Here is an 18,141-nt window from a genome sequence, read left to right as displayed (position 1 = left end):
TCATGTTCAAAGGCTTAGTACACAAATAAGATACAAAGTGATTTGTTATTATCAAAACGAGATAGGACTCATAGAATCAACACTAACCCTACCCACCCGACTGTAGCTACTACCCTATTGAGAACCCAAATTCAATTTCCTATAGGCCACGGCTGGAAGGCTGCTGGCTGCCTCCTACTAACAGATCTACGGTTACATTTGAGAGCAGGTTTGGTCATGACGTCGAACTGAGAAAATAGGGAAGGAATCATTGAGAGCAGCTCCTTAGCTTCGTTGCACCAAACACTATCCTGGAGCATTGCAGAACCGAGAGAGCGAGAGCGTGCTGCTGATGATGAGGTTCAAGAAGAACAGGAATAAGAGAGGTCACATGAGCATCGGCCACGATCGGATTAGTCGGCATGAGGTACTTCCACAAGCTCTGTCTATTGCTCCATCGTCAACATCGTCATACGACAAGCTCTCATCCATGGTGTCTTAGGACATCAAGGACAAGGCCTCCCTTTGTATGCTAGTTTGGTCGCAGCGATGGGAAGGAATCGGACGTTGGAGGAAATTGACTGTCTGATCTGGGATCTTGAAGCGATGGGCAAAAGGTCGATCCCCTACGACGATAAAGGCATCGCCAGGTAGTGCTAGGCATGGATAATGTGGAATCAGCAGTGAGGATTTATAGGAAGATGAAAAGGAGCCGGTGGGGGTCCAACTGGGTGGGGAATGTGTTGACCTGATAGGTCACACCCGATTTTCATAATGACAAATACTCTTGTATTTAATAAATATCTAGTTCATGTGCAGGTCCATTTTAGCAGATCATTAATGGCACGTGAAAGCTCAAAGCTTGAAGACAAATTCATGCTCTTGATTGTAATATTTTTGTAATGAAATTTGTCTGTAATAGTAATTAGGGTATTCGGTTTGTAATAAGCACACACATCACATGTATGATTCACTACGTAAGCTTAAACAAATCGTAAATGAGAAATGACCTTAGAAAGACCTTAGGGGGTACCCTTCGGTCAACCGACACTGGACTTTTTCGGTGTCTTCAAATTGGACCCCAAGTGACCCTAGGACACACACATTTACACATATGTTTGTTAGGCACTTGAATAGGGCTTGTTTGTTTCGAAATGGGACTGAAATGCACACATGGTGCACTTTCGGTCGACCAGCAAAGTCAGTTCAAAAGGCCCTGGTTGACCGAAACCTCCTTAAGTCAAAAGTTTGACCACCTGGTCGACCGAACCAAGTAGTTCAAAAGGCCCTGGTCGACCGAAACCTCCTTGGGTCAAAAGTTTGACCATCTAGTCGACCGACCACTTTTGTACTACAACTACCTGGTCGACCAAAGGGTCCTCGGGAGAATTCCTAAAGGTCTGGTCGACCGAACCATGTAGTTCAAAATACCTTGGTCGACCGAAACTCGAAAAATTAGGAAATCGCTCTCTTCTGGTCGACCGTGTCCTTAGTTCAATATTTCCCTGGTCGACCGAACCATTTGAAACTTAGTCGACTAAACTTGTTCTGGTCGACCGGACCTCTCGGGTTGCCCTAATTTTTTACTGCAGTTACTATTTTTTAAATAGGGTTAAAATGCTTTAAACATCATTAAAATTTTCTAATAATACCCAATAGGTCCCCAACGGTCATATTTTCTCCCATGCCTATATATATGAGATCATTTGAGAAAATTAGCATGGGATTAGCAATCTTTGATTAGGAGAAATTCTCTAAAAATCCTAAAGTTTATAATACTCATTTACTAATCCTCCAACACTTATTCTTACCAGATCTTCCACTCAAACATTTTTGTAAGTGTGATTTAGGTGTTGTTGTTTTCTAGGGTAGCTCTCCCAAGTGCAGAAATTGTTTTTGACGATTTTAATTGAGAGCTAACCCAAGTATTCTTAGGGGACTTTGTTAATAAGTCTCTCCTAAGAAGACTTATATTAAACCTCCAAGTATTGCACATTCATTGCAATACCTTGTGAAGTTTTGTATTTGGTGTGGATTGCAAAAACCATTTCAAAATACTTTCAAATATATAGTGTGCTTTGCCTTGATAAATCCTTAAAGAGATATTTGTCTGTGTGAGAAAAATCTTTGTTGCAATATTCATTCATTTATATCTATAGTTGAATACAAAGATTAAACTCTTTTTGCAAACCAAACTTATACATTGCTAGAGCTTCATAAACATATATGTATTGAGAAAACTTGTTGATTGAAATATATGAAGTTGGGATAATATATTTGTTTGAGCACTTAGATTGAATATCCTGTGATACAAAGATCATCTAGGTTTGCACTCTCACGCACTCATTACAACAATAGTAAATCTATTTGAGAGTTGACATCTTAGACCACATTGAGCTTACATATTGAATCATACTGTGGTGGTTGTGACCGCGCATAACTGGGTACACATCTGCTTTACTTGAAAGCTTATTCATTGTACCATTTGATTGTATTTTAAATACTGTTGTATTTCCAGGCACGGGCCTGAAGAGGGAGACTAACCCTAGAATAGTCCCGGATTGGCTTAGACCCGGTTAGGAAAGCTAAGTGCGTCGTCCTGTTAAGGCGTGTAGGTTGAGGTCAGCCCCGCTAATTGACCTGGTTAAGGTTGAGGTCAGCCCTGTGTTAATTTGACCTAATTGTAAACGGTGACACTCCACCCTTAAGTGAGCCTTTAGTGGAATCCTCGAGCTTGCGAGCTTGAGGCGGGGACGTAGGCACAGTTGGCCGAAACCCGATAACATATCGTGTGTTTTTTTATATTCATGCAGTTTATATTTACCGCACATGTATGTTATGGGTGAATGATGTGTATGACTTAATTTCCTCGTTATACTTATCTACGCATTTGGAAATTGTATAGACTGACCCTAGGTTGTGTATTTACCATTGTTGGATAAATTAACCTAGGTGAAAAAGTTTTAAATTCCAATTCACCCCCCCCCCCTCCTGGGAATACACCAATTCTAACAATTGGTATCAGAGCCTCGTTACACTAGACTTAAATGTTTTTGCAAAAAGATCGCAATGGCTCAAATTGGTATATTCCCATTCGGTGAGGGTCAGTCACCTTTCAGTCCACTATGTTTTGTGGTGTTGATTACACCATGTGGAAAATTAGAATAAGCATTTTTATAAAATCAATGAATTGGAGGACCTAGCAGGTGATTGTAAATGGAATTTGTATGCCTGTAGAAAATGATATTAATTCGATGCATGCAAATTCACATGCCATGGACATGCTATATTGTGCTTTAGATACTGATATTCTTTATAAGTTTATGGCATGTTGTAGTGCACAGGAGATCTGGGTTGAGCTTGAAAAGAAATACGTAGAGACTCAGAAAAAGGAAACCATCACTCCAAAGATGTCATGTTCAGATGCTTAGGGAGTGGTAAGTGATAGGGATAGTGCATCAACAGAGCATAAGGTATATGATTCTCACTTTAGCTCGTTTGAGGATTCATGTGTTGAATGCGATGTCACTACATGTATTGAATCATCTGCTAAATACCATAATAATTCTGTTGATGATTCGTGTGATGATTTTTATGCTGAATGTTGTGTTGTGTCTCATGCTGAATCATCTGTTCATAATATTGTTAATGATGTATATGATGATTCTTGTGAAAAGCATTGCAGCATATCGTACGATAAATCATCTGAGAATATTTGTGATAGTCCTGTTAAACATGCATGCAATGATTCATATGATAATTCTTGTATTGAACTGAGTGTTGAATCATGTGCTGAATTGAATACCAAAAGCATGTTGTCGCATAAAAGACTAGAAAAGACGTTATTGAAAATGCACAAGTTTCTAGTTAGAATTTCTAAGCATAAAATATTTTTGAAGAATGAGAACAAAAAATAGCAAAACAATTAAAGGGGTTAGAAAATATTCATGCTATTCTTGAAATGAAAAAGATTGAGAAAATATTGAAAATTGCAAGCTTAGATAAAGAAATATATGATTATTCTAGATCTACACTCAAAGCTAAAAATGATAAGAATAATCATAATAAACCCTTTGGACCTAAAAGGAAAATTCGTTTCAAAAAGGGTTCAAGTTGTTTACACATAACCAACAGTCAAGCCTCACTAAACAAAAATGGAATAAATAAGCACAATCCCTTGTGTATATTCTATACATGCTTATTTTGCAAAACTATGTGGCACGTATGGTTTAAGTTTCTATTTAGAAGTGCTAGAGGCTTGAGCAAAGAAATGATGTGGGTTATCATGGTAGTGAACCCCCGTAGGATTTAAGGAAAAACAAACTCAAATTGAAAATGCATTCTTGTCATTCCTCCTTTGTTCCTAGGTTTTGGAAGGTGTGATGACTGTAGGTTTGGGAAGTGGTTGTTGCTTAAAATGAAAATCTTAGTGCACTATCTTGTTATACTAAGAACCTTGATCCACTTCCAAATGGACATGGCGTGTATGCCCGGTGTTTAGTTCTAATTGCTTAACCCATGCTAACATGAAAATCACTAAGTTAAGCAACTATTGTCCATTACACAAAATTGAGTGTTAGGATTCTATCTTCGATCATATATCACTATACCCTAAACTCACTTTTGAATGTGAAAAGCCTAAATCAAAATCAAGTCATCACTTTGGGCTTAAAGCACTAATGATCTTAAATGGCTAATATATATATTAAGTGCTTTTCATAGCTATAACCAAATTAAAGGTATCCACTAGGAATTTGGTCCCTTTGAGTTTAAATTGCAAGACCTTTAATTTTGGTTTAATCGCTTCATAGGAAATCTTTACCAAACCACAATCATATCAGGTATAGATTCATCATTTCCTTGGTTTGTATCCTTATTTTAAATTGTGATAATATCGAAAGGATACTTTCCGATCACCAAAGAGCATTGTTCACAACATTCACATATCCTATATGCTCTTTGCCCAAGTATGGACATGATTACCTTCACAGAAATATTTTGAAAAATTTCGTGTCTATCCTAAATACTCTTCTGTACCCATTAGTGATTTAAATCTACAAAGAGTATTTATTTATCATCCCTTCACGAGCTTTCAAATCACTAAGACATATCCTTTAGAGCTTTGAGTACTTAGAGATGAGTTGAATGGCTAATATGATTGCCTAGGTCTCAATCTAGATAAATGCATAAAATTTAAGTAGACCTATGCATGTGTACTTTTAAATTGAAAGTCATTCTAACTTGTGCATCTCACACGTATTGAAATTCATATCAATAGAGGCAATATTGGCTTAGCTCACTTAAAGAAATAACTATTGTGACTTTTTGGTCCGCTAAGCCTATTTATCCAAAAGCCAAGCATATGTCATCAAAAATCTTAAAACACTTGGCTAAAGAACTAGAAAGTGAAAAAGACATAAAATGAATAAGTACATAACTCAAGGGGAGCATTTATCCTTCATATCCATATAAATGAAAATGCTTTCATATTCTCATATCATTTATGTCTTTGTGCCTTAATGAATAACCATACTATACTAAACTCATAACTATCCACTATTGTGTATTGTTTATACTATATATTGATGGATAGTGATTTGTGATTATCTAGTATTGTGAACTGTTATTGAATATGTTGTTTGATAATACTGGATTGTATGGAACGCCATCTGCAAGGCTGTTGCAGAAACTTATTTACTTGCATGCTTGTATGGAACGCCAACTGCATGGCTGATGCAGTATGTTGTGTATTGCATGCTGGTAGCATATTTAGGTTCTCACATGCTTAAAATGAAAATTTTTGAATTGATTGCTTGAATCTATCAGGTTATGGTACTTGAAAATTTGGGAAATGTCCGATTTATAGATGGCACTCTGCCGAAATTTCGACAGGATTTTTCCCAAACCAAAACCTTGTGTTAAGGATGATTATGATAATAAAAATGTTAAAATGTTTTGAAAGGATGAGTGAAAACTTAAATAGAAATATCACATTTTCATCCTTGCATAATCATCACATACTTATGAGAGCTCAGCTCCATCCATATAGGAAGCACATAAATGACTTATATGCATCACTTTTGTCTATTGAAATATTGAGGCTCTTCTAAAATCCCTGAACATTATATCTTGTGCTTAAAGGTTTATATTTTTATATGGAATGTTTGTGGGTCTTGAACTATATTGCATGCCTTAATATATATTCTTTTATGCATCTATGGTCTATAGGGACAACTATACTAATCAAGTGAAAAATGCAATTGACAAATACTCAGTATAGTTGATTTTAAAGATGTGGATTAAAGGCTTATACTACTGAGCATAATAAAATTAAACTTTGGTTAGTATAAGTATGTTGACCCTATGGGTCATACCCTGTTTTGATTATGACAAATACGGTATTTAATGGTTTGATGAGTTTGTGTGCAGGACCGATCGAACTTATAATATGGTGCACGCACACAACACATGAAGTGAAGACCTGAATGCCTTATTTATATTGTATTGTAATTTAATCATTCATTTGGGTCTGTAATAGTAATTAGGAGAACATGGTCTGTAATAATTAATGCCTTACCTGCATGGAAGGATCGATAAGCTCAAGACCATAGATGGACTTTAGGGGAAGGTCGACCAACACCGGATTTTTTCGGTGTCTTGAAAAAGGCCTAGAAATGACCCTAGGACACTCACTCATGCATATATATGAATGTTCATTTAAATAGAGTGTTTGCATGCTTAAATGGGACAAAAATGCTTTAAATGGGTACTTTCGGTCGACCGTACTTCACAGTACAAATACTCATGGTCGACCAACCCCGGACATGGTCAACCGTTTGACCACAGTACGGTCGACCGAACCATTATAGTTCAAAATCCTCGGTCGACCGAAACCCTCCCGGGTCAAAGTTTGACCACCCGATCGACCGCACCAAGTAGTTCATAAGGCCCTGGTCGACCGAAACCCACTGGGGTCAAAATTTTGACCATCTGGTCGGCCGACCCTTTTTATACTCCAACTACCTGGTCGACCGAGGGACCTCGGGAGATGCCCCAACTGTCTGGTCGACCGAACCATTTAGTTCAAAATCTCCCGGTCGACCAAACCGCGCTATTTTGAAAAATCGCCTATCCCGGTCGACCGACCATTTAGTTCATTTTTCTCCTGGTCAACCGAACCTAGAAAATTGTCCTTGACACATATATACGGTCGACCGAGCCTTCAGTTCAAAATACCCCTGGTCGACCGTACCACTTGAGTCCTGGTCGACCGAGACATTTCTGGTCGACCGGACCTCTCAGGTTGCCCCTTAATTTTTACCGTGGTTAATATTTTTAAACGGGGACGTAGGCACTGTTAGCTGAACCTCGATAACATATCGTGCGTGTTCACTTACATTTCCGCAATTTACATACTGCACATGTATGTTATATTGTGAATGATTAGGTTTACATTTGCATAAACAAACCCTAGGTTAAGTAATACTGTTTATCTGGTTTAACCTAGGCGATAAATTTTAAATATCCAATTCACCCCCCCCCCTCTTGGGATTGCACCAAAGCTAACAAAGTACTTAAAGAATCTAAGCACATATTCAAATTGATAGGGGGAACATCTAAAATTAAATTACTATCCTGTTTTGCTTACCTATATGTTTAGCTTAGATCTTGAATGAACTCATTATGACATGCACTTGAATGAAACAATTTTATTGAAATTCATAATTTGAAGCATGTTTATATTGTCACAACTGTTTGTACTTGCCATATCATCTTGCATGTGATTGTTGAACTCTTAGGATCATTATGGTTTTGGTTTTCTGGTTATCTTTAGTATGTACTTTATTGACAAACCAGAAAATTTGTTGCTTGCTTGCATGATCTTTAAATTTGTTTTTGGCAAGCACCCCCAGTACCTTTTGCAAATATCAAAAGGGGATATATGTTTATAGTTATATATGTATGTATTTATTTTAGTACTTATGGCAAGAACCCTTCTCAAAACTCAAATTTTTATCTCTTGCCTCATTATTATTATATACATACATGTATTTCAAAATTGCATAACCTTGAGTATAGTCTTAATTGACTATTGTGCTTTTAAAATGAAATGCAATATGTCATGCATATGCGTTGAATGATCAATATTTGTTGCATGCTGAATTTATTTGATAAGATGAGTATATAAGAAATGCACTTAAGAGAACATCATCCTTGAGCTTAATTCAAGTAAGCGTGCATGCAAATATACATGGGAATTTAGGTCCTAATCTTAGAATAAATCAGTAAGAACTTAATGCCTAAAATCTCTTGCATGCTAAGTAATACTAAGAAGAATGAACATATGATGGATGTGCTTAAATGAAATTCATTCTTGAGCATAAACGCGCTTATGTATGCCTGAGACTATATTTGGGAGTTTTAGCCCCATCCTTGAGAAGAGAATTATGACTCACCAAGCTCATTGGGCTCGTACTATTAATTGGCTTTAACTTTTTGAGTCCGATTTGTTTCATTACTTATACTGCATTAGAAACTTAATGAACTCCCATAATTAATGTCAGTATAAGTAGATCCTTCCTAGATATTTCATAATTTGCATAAATTTAGGGGGAGCTCTCAAGTAAAATTTACAAATCTAAGAAACAAATTTTACAGTTGATATGTTTTATTGCCTTAGACTTTGTGACTATTGATTATTGATTGTGTGCACACTTCATACTTCCATTGCATAATTATATTGATTATCATTTGTGATGCACAACTTGTCCACTCCATGTTCATATTGATATTTTACTTGATTGATGGACCATACTAAACTGTTTGAGTAGTTGTGGATAAATTGTTAGGAAATTTAAACTCAAATAGATTACATTCATACAGGTTTTACTTTTGGAAAGTCCGATTTACAAACGGCACTCTGCCGAAATTTTTTAAAAATTCTTTCCAAAATTATTCTTGTATAAATGTATTAAACACCCATTGCCTAGGCTTTCACTTCAAATCACCCTTTTTGCTGTTGCCAAAAAGGGGAGATGGAAAGAGGCAAAATAATGGGTAAAAGAACTTATGTTTTAAACATACATTGGATGCATATTGTGAGGTCCCCCTTCTTGGGCGTAACCCTATATTTTGCCAAGTGTATTTGTCATCATCAAAAAGGGGGAGAATGTTGACCAGATAGGTCATGCCCTGTTTTGATAATGACAAATACTCTTGTATTTAATAAATTTCTAGTTCATGTGCAGGTCCATTTTAGCAGATCATTAATGGCACGTGAAAGCTCAAAGCTTGAAGACAAATTCATGCTCTTGATTGTAATATTTTTGTAATGAAATTTGTCTGTAATAGTAATTAGGGTATTCGGTTTGTAATAAGCACACACATCACATGTATGATTTATTATGTAAGCTTAAATAAATCATAAATGAGAAATGACCTTAGAAAGACCTTAGGGTGTACCCTTCGGTCGACCGACACCAGACTTTTTCGGTGTCTTCAAATTGGACCCCAAGTGAACCTAGGACACACACATTTACACATATGTTTGTTAGACACTTGAATAGGGCTTGTTTGTTTCGAAACGGGACTGAAATGCACACATGGTGCACTTTCGGTCGACTAGTAAAGTTAGTTCAAAAGGCCCTGGTCGACCGAAACCTCCCTCGGTCAAAAGTTTGACCACCTGGTCAAACAAACCAAGTAGTTCAAAAGGCCTTGGTCAACCGAAACCTCTTGGGTCAAAAGTTTGACCATCTACTCGACCGACCACTTTTGTAATACAACTACCTGGTCGACCGGAGGGTCCTCGGGATAATTCCCAACGGTTTGGTCGATCGAACCATGTAGTTCAAAATGCCCTGGTCGATCGAAACTCGGAAAATTAGGAAATCGCTCTCTCTTGGTCGACTGTGTCCTTAGTTCAATATTTCCTTGGTCGACCGAACTATTTGAAACTTGGTCGACTGAACTTGTTCTGGTCGACCAGACCTCTCAGGTTGCCCTGATTTTTTACTGCAGTTAATATTTTTTAAATAGGGTTAAAATACTTTAAACATCATTAAACTTTTCTAATAATACCCAATAGGTCCCCAACGGTCATATTTTCTCCCATGCCTATATATATGAGATCATTTGAGAAAATTAGCATGGGATTAGCAATCTTTGATTAGGAGAAATTCTCTAAAAATCCTAAAGTTTATAATACTCATTTACTGATCCTCCAACACTTATTCTTACCAGATCTTCCACTCAAACATTTTTGTAAATGTAATTTAGGTGTTGTTGCTTTCTAGGGTAGCTCTCCCAAGTGCGGAAATTGTTTTTGACGATTTTAATTGAGAGCTAACCCAAGTATTCTTAGGGGACTTTGTTAATAAGTCTCTCCTAAGAAGACTTATATTAAACCTCCAAGTATTGCACATTCATTGCAATACCTTGTGAAGTTTTGTATTTGGTGTGGATTGTAAAAACCATTTCAAAATACTTTCAAATATCTAGTGTGCTTTGCCTTGATAAATCCTTAAAGAGATATTTTTCTGTGTGAGAAAAATATTTGTTGCAATATTCATTCATTTATATCTATAGTTGAATACAAAGATTAAACTCTTTTTGCAAACCAAACTTATACATTGCTAGAACTTCATATACATATATGTATTAAGAAAACTTATTGATTGAAATATATGAAGTTGGGATAATATCTTTGTTGGAGCACTTAGATTGAATATCCTGTGATACAAAGATCATATAGGTTTGCACTCTCACGCACTCATTACAACGATAGTAAATCTATTTGAGAGTTGACATCTTAGACCACATTGAGCTTACATATTGAATCATACTGTGGTGGTTGTGATTGCACATATCTGGGTACACATCTGCTTTACTTGAAAGCTTATTCATTGTACCATTTAATTGTTTTTTAAATACTATTGTATTTCCAGGCACGTGCCTGAAGAGGGAGATTAGCCCTGGAATAGTCTTGGATTGGCTTAGACCCGGTTAGGAAAGCTAGGTGTGTCGTCCTGTTAAGGCGTGCAGGTTGAGGTCAACCCCGCTAATTGACCTGGTTAAGGTTGAGGTCAGCCCTTGACTCACTCGAAAAATGAGCAGCTCAAAAGTTATCCCAAGTATAGGAGTTACGTCGTGTAATATTAAGCTGAAGGGTTAGATCGTCTCCTTAGGGAATGCATTTTAATCTCAAAATTTACGTTTCTCCAATCGAAAACAAAAAGGTTACTGAACTCAGTTCAGATTTAGAGTTTTCAAGATTGTTCAATTTTACTTCTGATGAATTAAATGACACGTAATTTAAAAACCCTAAAACTAACATTCACTAAATATAAAAAAAAAAAAAAAGTATGGAAATCCTAATCTACTTAAAGAAATACCTAAACACACATTATTAAAGATGGCAACTACAAATAAGCAATTAAAACATGCGATGGAAACTCAATCAAACACACACACACACGCACTGAAAAACGGAATTTTAACACAAACCAAGAACTCAAATCAAAATGCAACACATAAAAAAAAAAGAACGATGTCAGAAAATAAAAATACGAACTTTGATAAAACCGGTCCTAACTAAACCGAACATCGAAAAAAAATTAAATCTTGGAAAGAAAAAAATAACTAATTTAAATATGAAACCAAGCATAATTAAATATGAACTTCCAACTAAATCTACCAATAAAATAAAATACAAAAAACAAATAATTAAACAATCAACTATTGCAAAGATAATAAAATATTCAAACCCAAACTTTTTAAATACCTTCAGCAAATAAAAAAAAAATACCATCCTATATCAATATTAAAAGAGAAAAGATAAAAGAGAGAGAGAGAGAGAGAGATCCATGGGAAGATGCTTGCTGAAGCTGCTGCTGGAGAGGATGGCTCGGGTTCCAGCTGGTGTGGAGTTTGCAGCTGTGCTGGGGCTTTGGGGTTGGTTGTGTGTGATGCTCTTCTGTGGAGAGAGAGGCTGCTACTGTGTGTGGTTGCTGGCAGCAGGCAGTTGTAGCAAGCTGGGCTGTGACAGGCATGGGAGGCTCGGGCAGTGGCTGAGTTGCAGGACTGAAGGTGCTGCCGAAGTTAGTGTAGCAGAGGAGAACTCAGAGAATAGAGGGGAAACAGAGGGTGAGACAGAGCTAAGGGAAGAGAGAACAAAGTAGAAGAGGAAGAAGGAGAGGGAAAAGAACTAGAGGGAGAAGGAAGGAAGGAGAAGAGAGAACGAGAAGGAGAAAGATAGAGAGAGAGCTGAGAAGAGAGACAAGATCGAAAGAAAGAAAAAAAATTAAAGAAGAAGTAGAGGACCAGCTGCGTGAGCCAGTTATAAAGAAGAGAGAAAAATTGCCCAACCCAGATTAGCCAACCCAACCCGGCTGAGAGATTTGACCCATTTAGAGGACCCGAATTATTATATTTTTTTTATTTTTTTTATTCTCTGTTCATCACAAAGCTGACTCTTTTGGAGCTAGTTTCTCGTAAAACGCAAAACATAAAAGTTGTAGATAATCCTTTCCTCTTTCTCTAGAAATTTGAATTGTCTCAATCAGAGTTTAGATGGAAAAGTTATGTACAAAATACAAACAAGTATCGGTTTTGGTTCCCGGGAATTTTCCTGCGACAAAAAATTACCAAAACTTCATAAATAATGCAATAAAGTTCAAGAATGATGATTTTGGCACTTTATTAAAATATTGGACAAATTTAGACATTTAATTAAAAATATAAGTCGTAAAGACCGAATTAAAATGCCTAATTACGTAGTTTTCATGCTTAATCAGTCCTGTGTTAATTTGACCTGATTGTAAACGGTGACGCTCCACCCTTAAGTGAGCCTTTAGTGGAATCCTCGAGCTTGCGAGCTTGAGGCGGGGACGTAGGCACAGTTGGTCGAACCCCGATAACATATCGTGTGTTTGTTTATATTCATGCAGTTTATATTTACCGCACATGTATGTTATGGCTGAATGATGTGTATGACTTAATTTCAACGTTATACTTATCTACGCATTTGGAAATTGTATAGACTGACCCTAGGTTGTGTATTTACCGTTGTTGGATAAATTAACCTAGGTGAAAAAGTTTTAAATTCCAATTCACCCCCCGCCCTCTTGGGAATACACCAATTCTAATAGAATGAGATTGTGGTTAGGGTTTACATGGTTGCGACCCATTTAATCTCAACCCAACCCGTTTATGACCTGACCCGTTTTCGACCCGCCCAAACCCGACCCATGAACCTGTTTTGCCACCCATACATAGATAGTATAGTATACATTAAAAGAATGACATATACTAGATATTTAAACTTAATAAATAAAATATTTTTTGTTTATTCGTAAAATTGAATGCATTTTATACATAGTGAATATAAATGATATTTGAAACTTCACAACAATTCTAATAGTTTTGAGGTTGTTTGATTCTTGTTGTCGTAGAGTTACGACCAAGTTAGATGGAATTAAATAAAAATAAAAGGGTATAAAAATAATTTTATAATTTTAGTTAACGGATGTTAGGTCTGTTATCTCTTAAATATATTTATAAGCGTCGAAAACTCAAAAAATGAGGGAGCCTTTAGCTTCTATAAGTTGCCATGTCCCAAACCAATTCCCCCTGAGTTAAATTTAATTCAAAATAAAATAAATATTTTGTTACTTTGGATGAAATTAAAAATTATGATTGAATAACTAAATTTTTATGAAAGTATCCAATTTTTTTTTTTTTTTTGGTTTTTTCAATTAAATTTTTAGTTAAAAAAGAAATCAGAATTGAAAAATCAAAGTAAAGCATATTTTCACCTGATTTTGATCCGATTATCTGTTTTTCGATAAAATTTATGCAACCCTACTTTAAATAATCATACAAAGTAAAAACACTTTTACCATTTTTTAAAAATATTTATTTTTGAGAAAATAATTTCAAGAATGACACGTGACACTACTTGAAATAACGAGATTACGTGAGAGCCATTTTGAAAATTATTTTCCAAAAAAATATATTATTTAATATATTTAAAAAAAAATAAATGGGAAAAACTCTACAATAAATACTTTAACATTTGTATTAACAACCCCCTAAAAAAAAAAATTGAAACAGCGGTAGGCGTCGGTGGAGGTTTCGTGGGTCAGCTATCCAGCCTGTTCCCGCTTAAATGCCGAGCACATTACCTCCCAGTCCCCAATAACAACGCAATATCTGCCGTCGATTCAATTAAACCAGCACGCGACAGCCCCCGGGGAACCGCATGATTCCGAGAGGCCATAATCCGAAAGGGACATCTGATCTAACGCTCCCTCCCTTCCCTTCCAGCCAAAGAAACTAGAATCGGAAAACAACAAAAGCTACTATTACTCATACTCAGCACAGATCTGAAGTTTCCTCCGCTTCCCCACCTTTCCCCTACCTCGCGTCTCCAGATCTCTCCTGGTGAGTTACACCATCGCTTTCCAACACTCTCACACATTGTTCTTCTTATATATAGCTTGTTGATCTTTGCCCTTCCTCCAACTCCAACTTGTGTTTGGGACAACGATTCATAGTTGAAGCTGAGGAATTCTCTGAGAAATTTTGTTGTTTGGTGCTGGTGATTGCAGGAGAAAATGGAGATCAAATGGGGGCTTTTATTGCTGGGAGCGATGTTTGCCGCTCATTTGATGATGTTGGGTGTTTTCAGCCAGGATTCTTCAGTGAAGGCCACTGTTGTAAAGAAGAAGGGGGGCACGAAGTACTGCACTAAAGGGTGGGAATGCACAGGCCCTTCGAAGTTCTGTTGTAATCTCACAATTTCGGACTATTTCCAGACCTATCAGTTCGAAAATCTCTTCTCGAAGCGCAATACGCCCGTGGCACATGCCGTCGGCTTCTGGGACTACCACTCGTTTATTACTGCGTCCTCCGTCTACCAGCCTCTCGGCTTCGGCACCACCGGAGGAAAGCTTATGCAGATGAAGGAGGTCGCCGCCTTCCTCGGCCACGTCGGTAGCAAAACCTCCTGTAAGTGAATGTGCTTAATTTCTTCATCTTCCCCTTTTTCTTTTCTTGCTTACCTCTATCTGCAATTTTCAATTATTCGAAAAATTTGAAGGGCTACTTTTCCTGTCAGAAGTCTGATGGGGCTTTTGAGTTGGGTTGCATTTGGATTTGGGGACTGATTCAATGGGATTTGAATGAATGGGTATGAACTGAGGTTAAGTTGATTAAGAAGGTTTACTGGGTTAGAACAACAACTCTGTTGTGAGAAAAGAGATCCATCACTCAAGGATTGATGGAGGCTCCAAAGCAGTCTTTAAGCTGCCATGGCTCATGGGCTCCATTCTGTTCCGGCAATCTGGTCAACTTGATTTAAAATATTTCATCTGAGGCTTGTTTTGATGCGGTGCAGTGTATGGTGGGTGTCATGTTTTATTTAATGAATCAAATGTAGATTTGAGGACTGTGTTATATCTGGGTGTTTGAGTCAATCATCTTATTGTTAATGCTCACTCATTCTTATGAGATTCCGAAAGAAACTGTGATATAAGTGATCATTTTTCAGGTGGATATGGGGTTGCCACCGGGGGACCGTTTGCCTGGGGACTCTGCTATAACAAGGAATTGAGCCCAAATGGTGATTACTGTGATGAATCCTTCAAACTAGAATTTCCTTGCTCGCCTGGGGCTCAATACTATGGGCGGGGTGCAATTCCCCTCTACTGGTATGTATCTTTTCTTCTTGCGGGTAATCTAACCACCCCTAGTATATTTTCACATCTGTGTTTGCCACCTGGTGCTCCTTAATTGCCTATTACATACTTCTCCGGGGAATAGATTTATATTGTGTTCAAAAGCTGTGCCAAAGATGAAATTATGTAATGATACTATACACTTTTATTGTTTTTGATTGATTAATTTCAAGAAATTTACCTGGTAACAACTGATTTTTTAATAGAAGCAGCTGCGAATTTCCTTTTTCAGAGTCAAGTGAACTTATTATTGTTGTTGTTGTTGTTGTTATTATTTTGTTTGGTAGAACCAGTTAATTTTGTTGCTGGAATCGGGAAGTAATCAGTTTATATGCCTAATACTTGTATATGTTTTGATGGTTTGGCACTTTTGGCAACAGAGAAGAGTTAGAAAAGATGAGGGATTGTTCCACATTTTAGTTGCTTCTTAGTACAACCCTAAGAATGTCTGTCTTGGGGGTGTTATTGCAGGAACTACAATTATGGTCCCGCTGGGAATGCCTTGAAAGTGGATTTGTTGAATCATCCAGAATATGTTGAACAGAATGCTACCCTAGCTTTCCAGGCTGCAATGTGGCGTTGGATGAACCCAATTAAGAAGAAGCAGCCTTCAGCCCATGATGTTTTCGTTGGAAACTGGAAACCCACCAAGAATGACACTTTGTCCAAGCGGACTCCTGGTTTTGGCACCACCATGAATATCTTGTACGGGGATCTTGTTTGTGGTCAGGGTGACATTGATTCCATGAATAACATCGTCTCCCATTACCAAAATTACCTTGACCTAATGGGTGTTGGAAGGGAGGAGGCAGGGTCCCATGCAAATGTTACTTGTGCTGAGCAGGCTGCTTTCAACCCATCGTCCTCATCTGCAACTTCATCTTCATCTTCTTAGGCTTGTCTTCGTGAGCTCCATAAGATGATTTTAGGTCATATTGTCTTTTCAGCCAGACAATCCTCAATGTGGAAGTGGTAAAATAAGAAGGGCAACTAAGATGGGAGTTATCAGATCATATATATTTAGCTTTTCAATTTCTTGTGGAGTTCAACTAGCAAGAACAGTTATAAAGTGTGGTATTTTTTTCTATTTCCCTGTCATTGCTGTGCAGAATTCGGGATTCATTTTGTTTCTAAAACCAATGTATATTGTGGTCACATGATACCTATTTTTGTGAACTATGTTATGTGTGTTTTAATTGTAATTCTTTTTTAAAGTGAATTTTCTTAATTTTGAACTTTGAAGAAGCCCTTAAAGCTAATTTTATGCTTACATAGTCTCAATGATGAAGCCACAAGAAAATGTGTCCGGTCTACTCCCATTGGCAGAATTGGGAGAGGATCTAGTATATTCTGCAGAAACGGAAATCCCTTCAGGTGGAAGGAGATTCCTAGGAATGGAGTATTTGTCTCGGGCTAGTTGGGCTGAAGCATACCATACCATTATAACTTTCTGATAATATAACCCTCTCTTACTATCCATGAGGCTCTAATACCAATTTCTCTAGAGATCGATAATCTCAACTAGACAATCGCGACTCTATTAATTAGATCGTTATAAAAATGAAAGGGGGAAAACACTTTCAAGCTTTTCAAGGCAAAATATGACTTCAACCCACACAGCAATGTTTGCTTAGAAAGGAAAATATTTGAAAGAGAAACTTCTTTGAGACAACTGATAATTTCATTAATTTTTCCTTTCTAAGCAAACATTATTGTGTGGGTTGAAGTCCTATTTTGCTTGGAAAAGCCCAGAAGTGTATGGGTATCAGCACAGTAGTGGGATTGGATAATTATGTTCTACAGCTACATAAAGATTTTAGAGGAAACATTGAAGGTATTGATCGATGCTTTTATTAATTTAGTCTTCCCCCTCTCATTCTTATAACAATCTAGTTTCAAAAGAAATTATGCCTTTGATTGTGGTCTACACTTATCACTCATATTCATACGCTTGATTTGCAGTCTCATGAATTGTTTTGTGCTTGTTTTCAGTTTTATGTTACACAATTTAATATTTAAATTTGATAGAACAAATATTTATGCCCAAACTGGGTCAGAACAAGGCCATATCATGGCATCAAAATTCGAAGAACTGATGAACCTCTTAAAAAATGAAGAGTATGATTTTGAACAATCTTCTATGGTCCTTTTCCATACTTAGAAACATTAGCCTGTTTGTCTGTATAATTTTGGAAAAATATAGATAAATGCCCTTTAGATTTAACAAAAAAAAAAAAGAAAGGAAAAAAATTCACTTTGACTTTGATATTATCACTAAAATTTTGTGGTTTTCAAAATTATAGAGTTGTAACACTTATCCTCTATTAGGAGAAGTCTCTGATTTGGATTTGCATTAGATTTGGTTAAGATATAATATAAAATTATATTAAAATTTGTCTAAATTTATTCAAATCCAAGATGTAAA

The 18,141-nt window shown here is 36.8% G+C and overlaps 1 protein-coding gene across 1 annotated transcript; it reads left to right on the top strand.

Annotated features, from left to right (window-relative positions):
- Window positions 1–14,071: 14,071 nt before the first annotated feature.
- Window positions 14,072–16,951, top strand: LOC131151916 (chitinase-like protein 1). The gene is made up of 4 exons (XM_058103412.1): window positions 14,072–14,421; window positions 14,589–14,988; window positions 15,530–15,689; window positions 16,188–16,951. The coding sequence occupies exons 2-4, from the start codon at window positions 14,595–14,597 to the stop codon at window positions 16,609–16,611; spliced, it is 978 nt and encodes a 325-aa protein (XP_057959395.1). The 5' UTR covers window positions 14,072–14,421; window positions 14,589–14,594; the 3' UTR covers window positions 16,612–16,951.
- Window positions 16,952–18,141: the final 1,190 nt, after the last annotated feature.

Source organism: Malania oleifera, chromosome 3 (assembly GCF_029873635.1).
Source record: "Malania oleifera isolate guangnan ecotype guangnan chromosome 3, ASM2987363v1, whole genome shotgun sequence".
NCBI classification, from domain to species: domain Eukaryota; kingdom Viridiplantae; phylum Streptophyta; class Magnoliopsida; order Santalales; family Ximeniaceae; genus Malania; species Malania oleifera.
This window is presented reverse-complemented; position numbering and strand designations above follow the sequence as displayed.

Excerpts from the sequence above, each read along its gene's own strand:
- LOC131151916 (XM_058103412.1), top strand. The coding sequence starts at position 14,595 with ATGGAGATCAAATGGGGGCTTTTATTGCTGGGAGCGATGTTTGCCGCT. Across the intron at positions 14,989-15,529 it reads CGTCGGTAGCAAAACCTCCT|GTGGATATGGGGTTGCCACC; the intron begins GTAAGTGAATGT and ends ATCATTTTTCAG. Across the intron at positions 15,690-16,187 it reads GGTGCAATTCCCCTCTACTG|GAACTACAATTATGGTCCCG; the intron begins GTATGTATCTTT and ends GTGTTATTGCAG.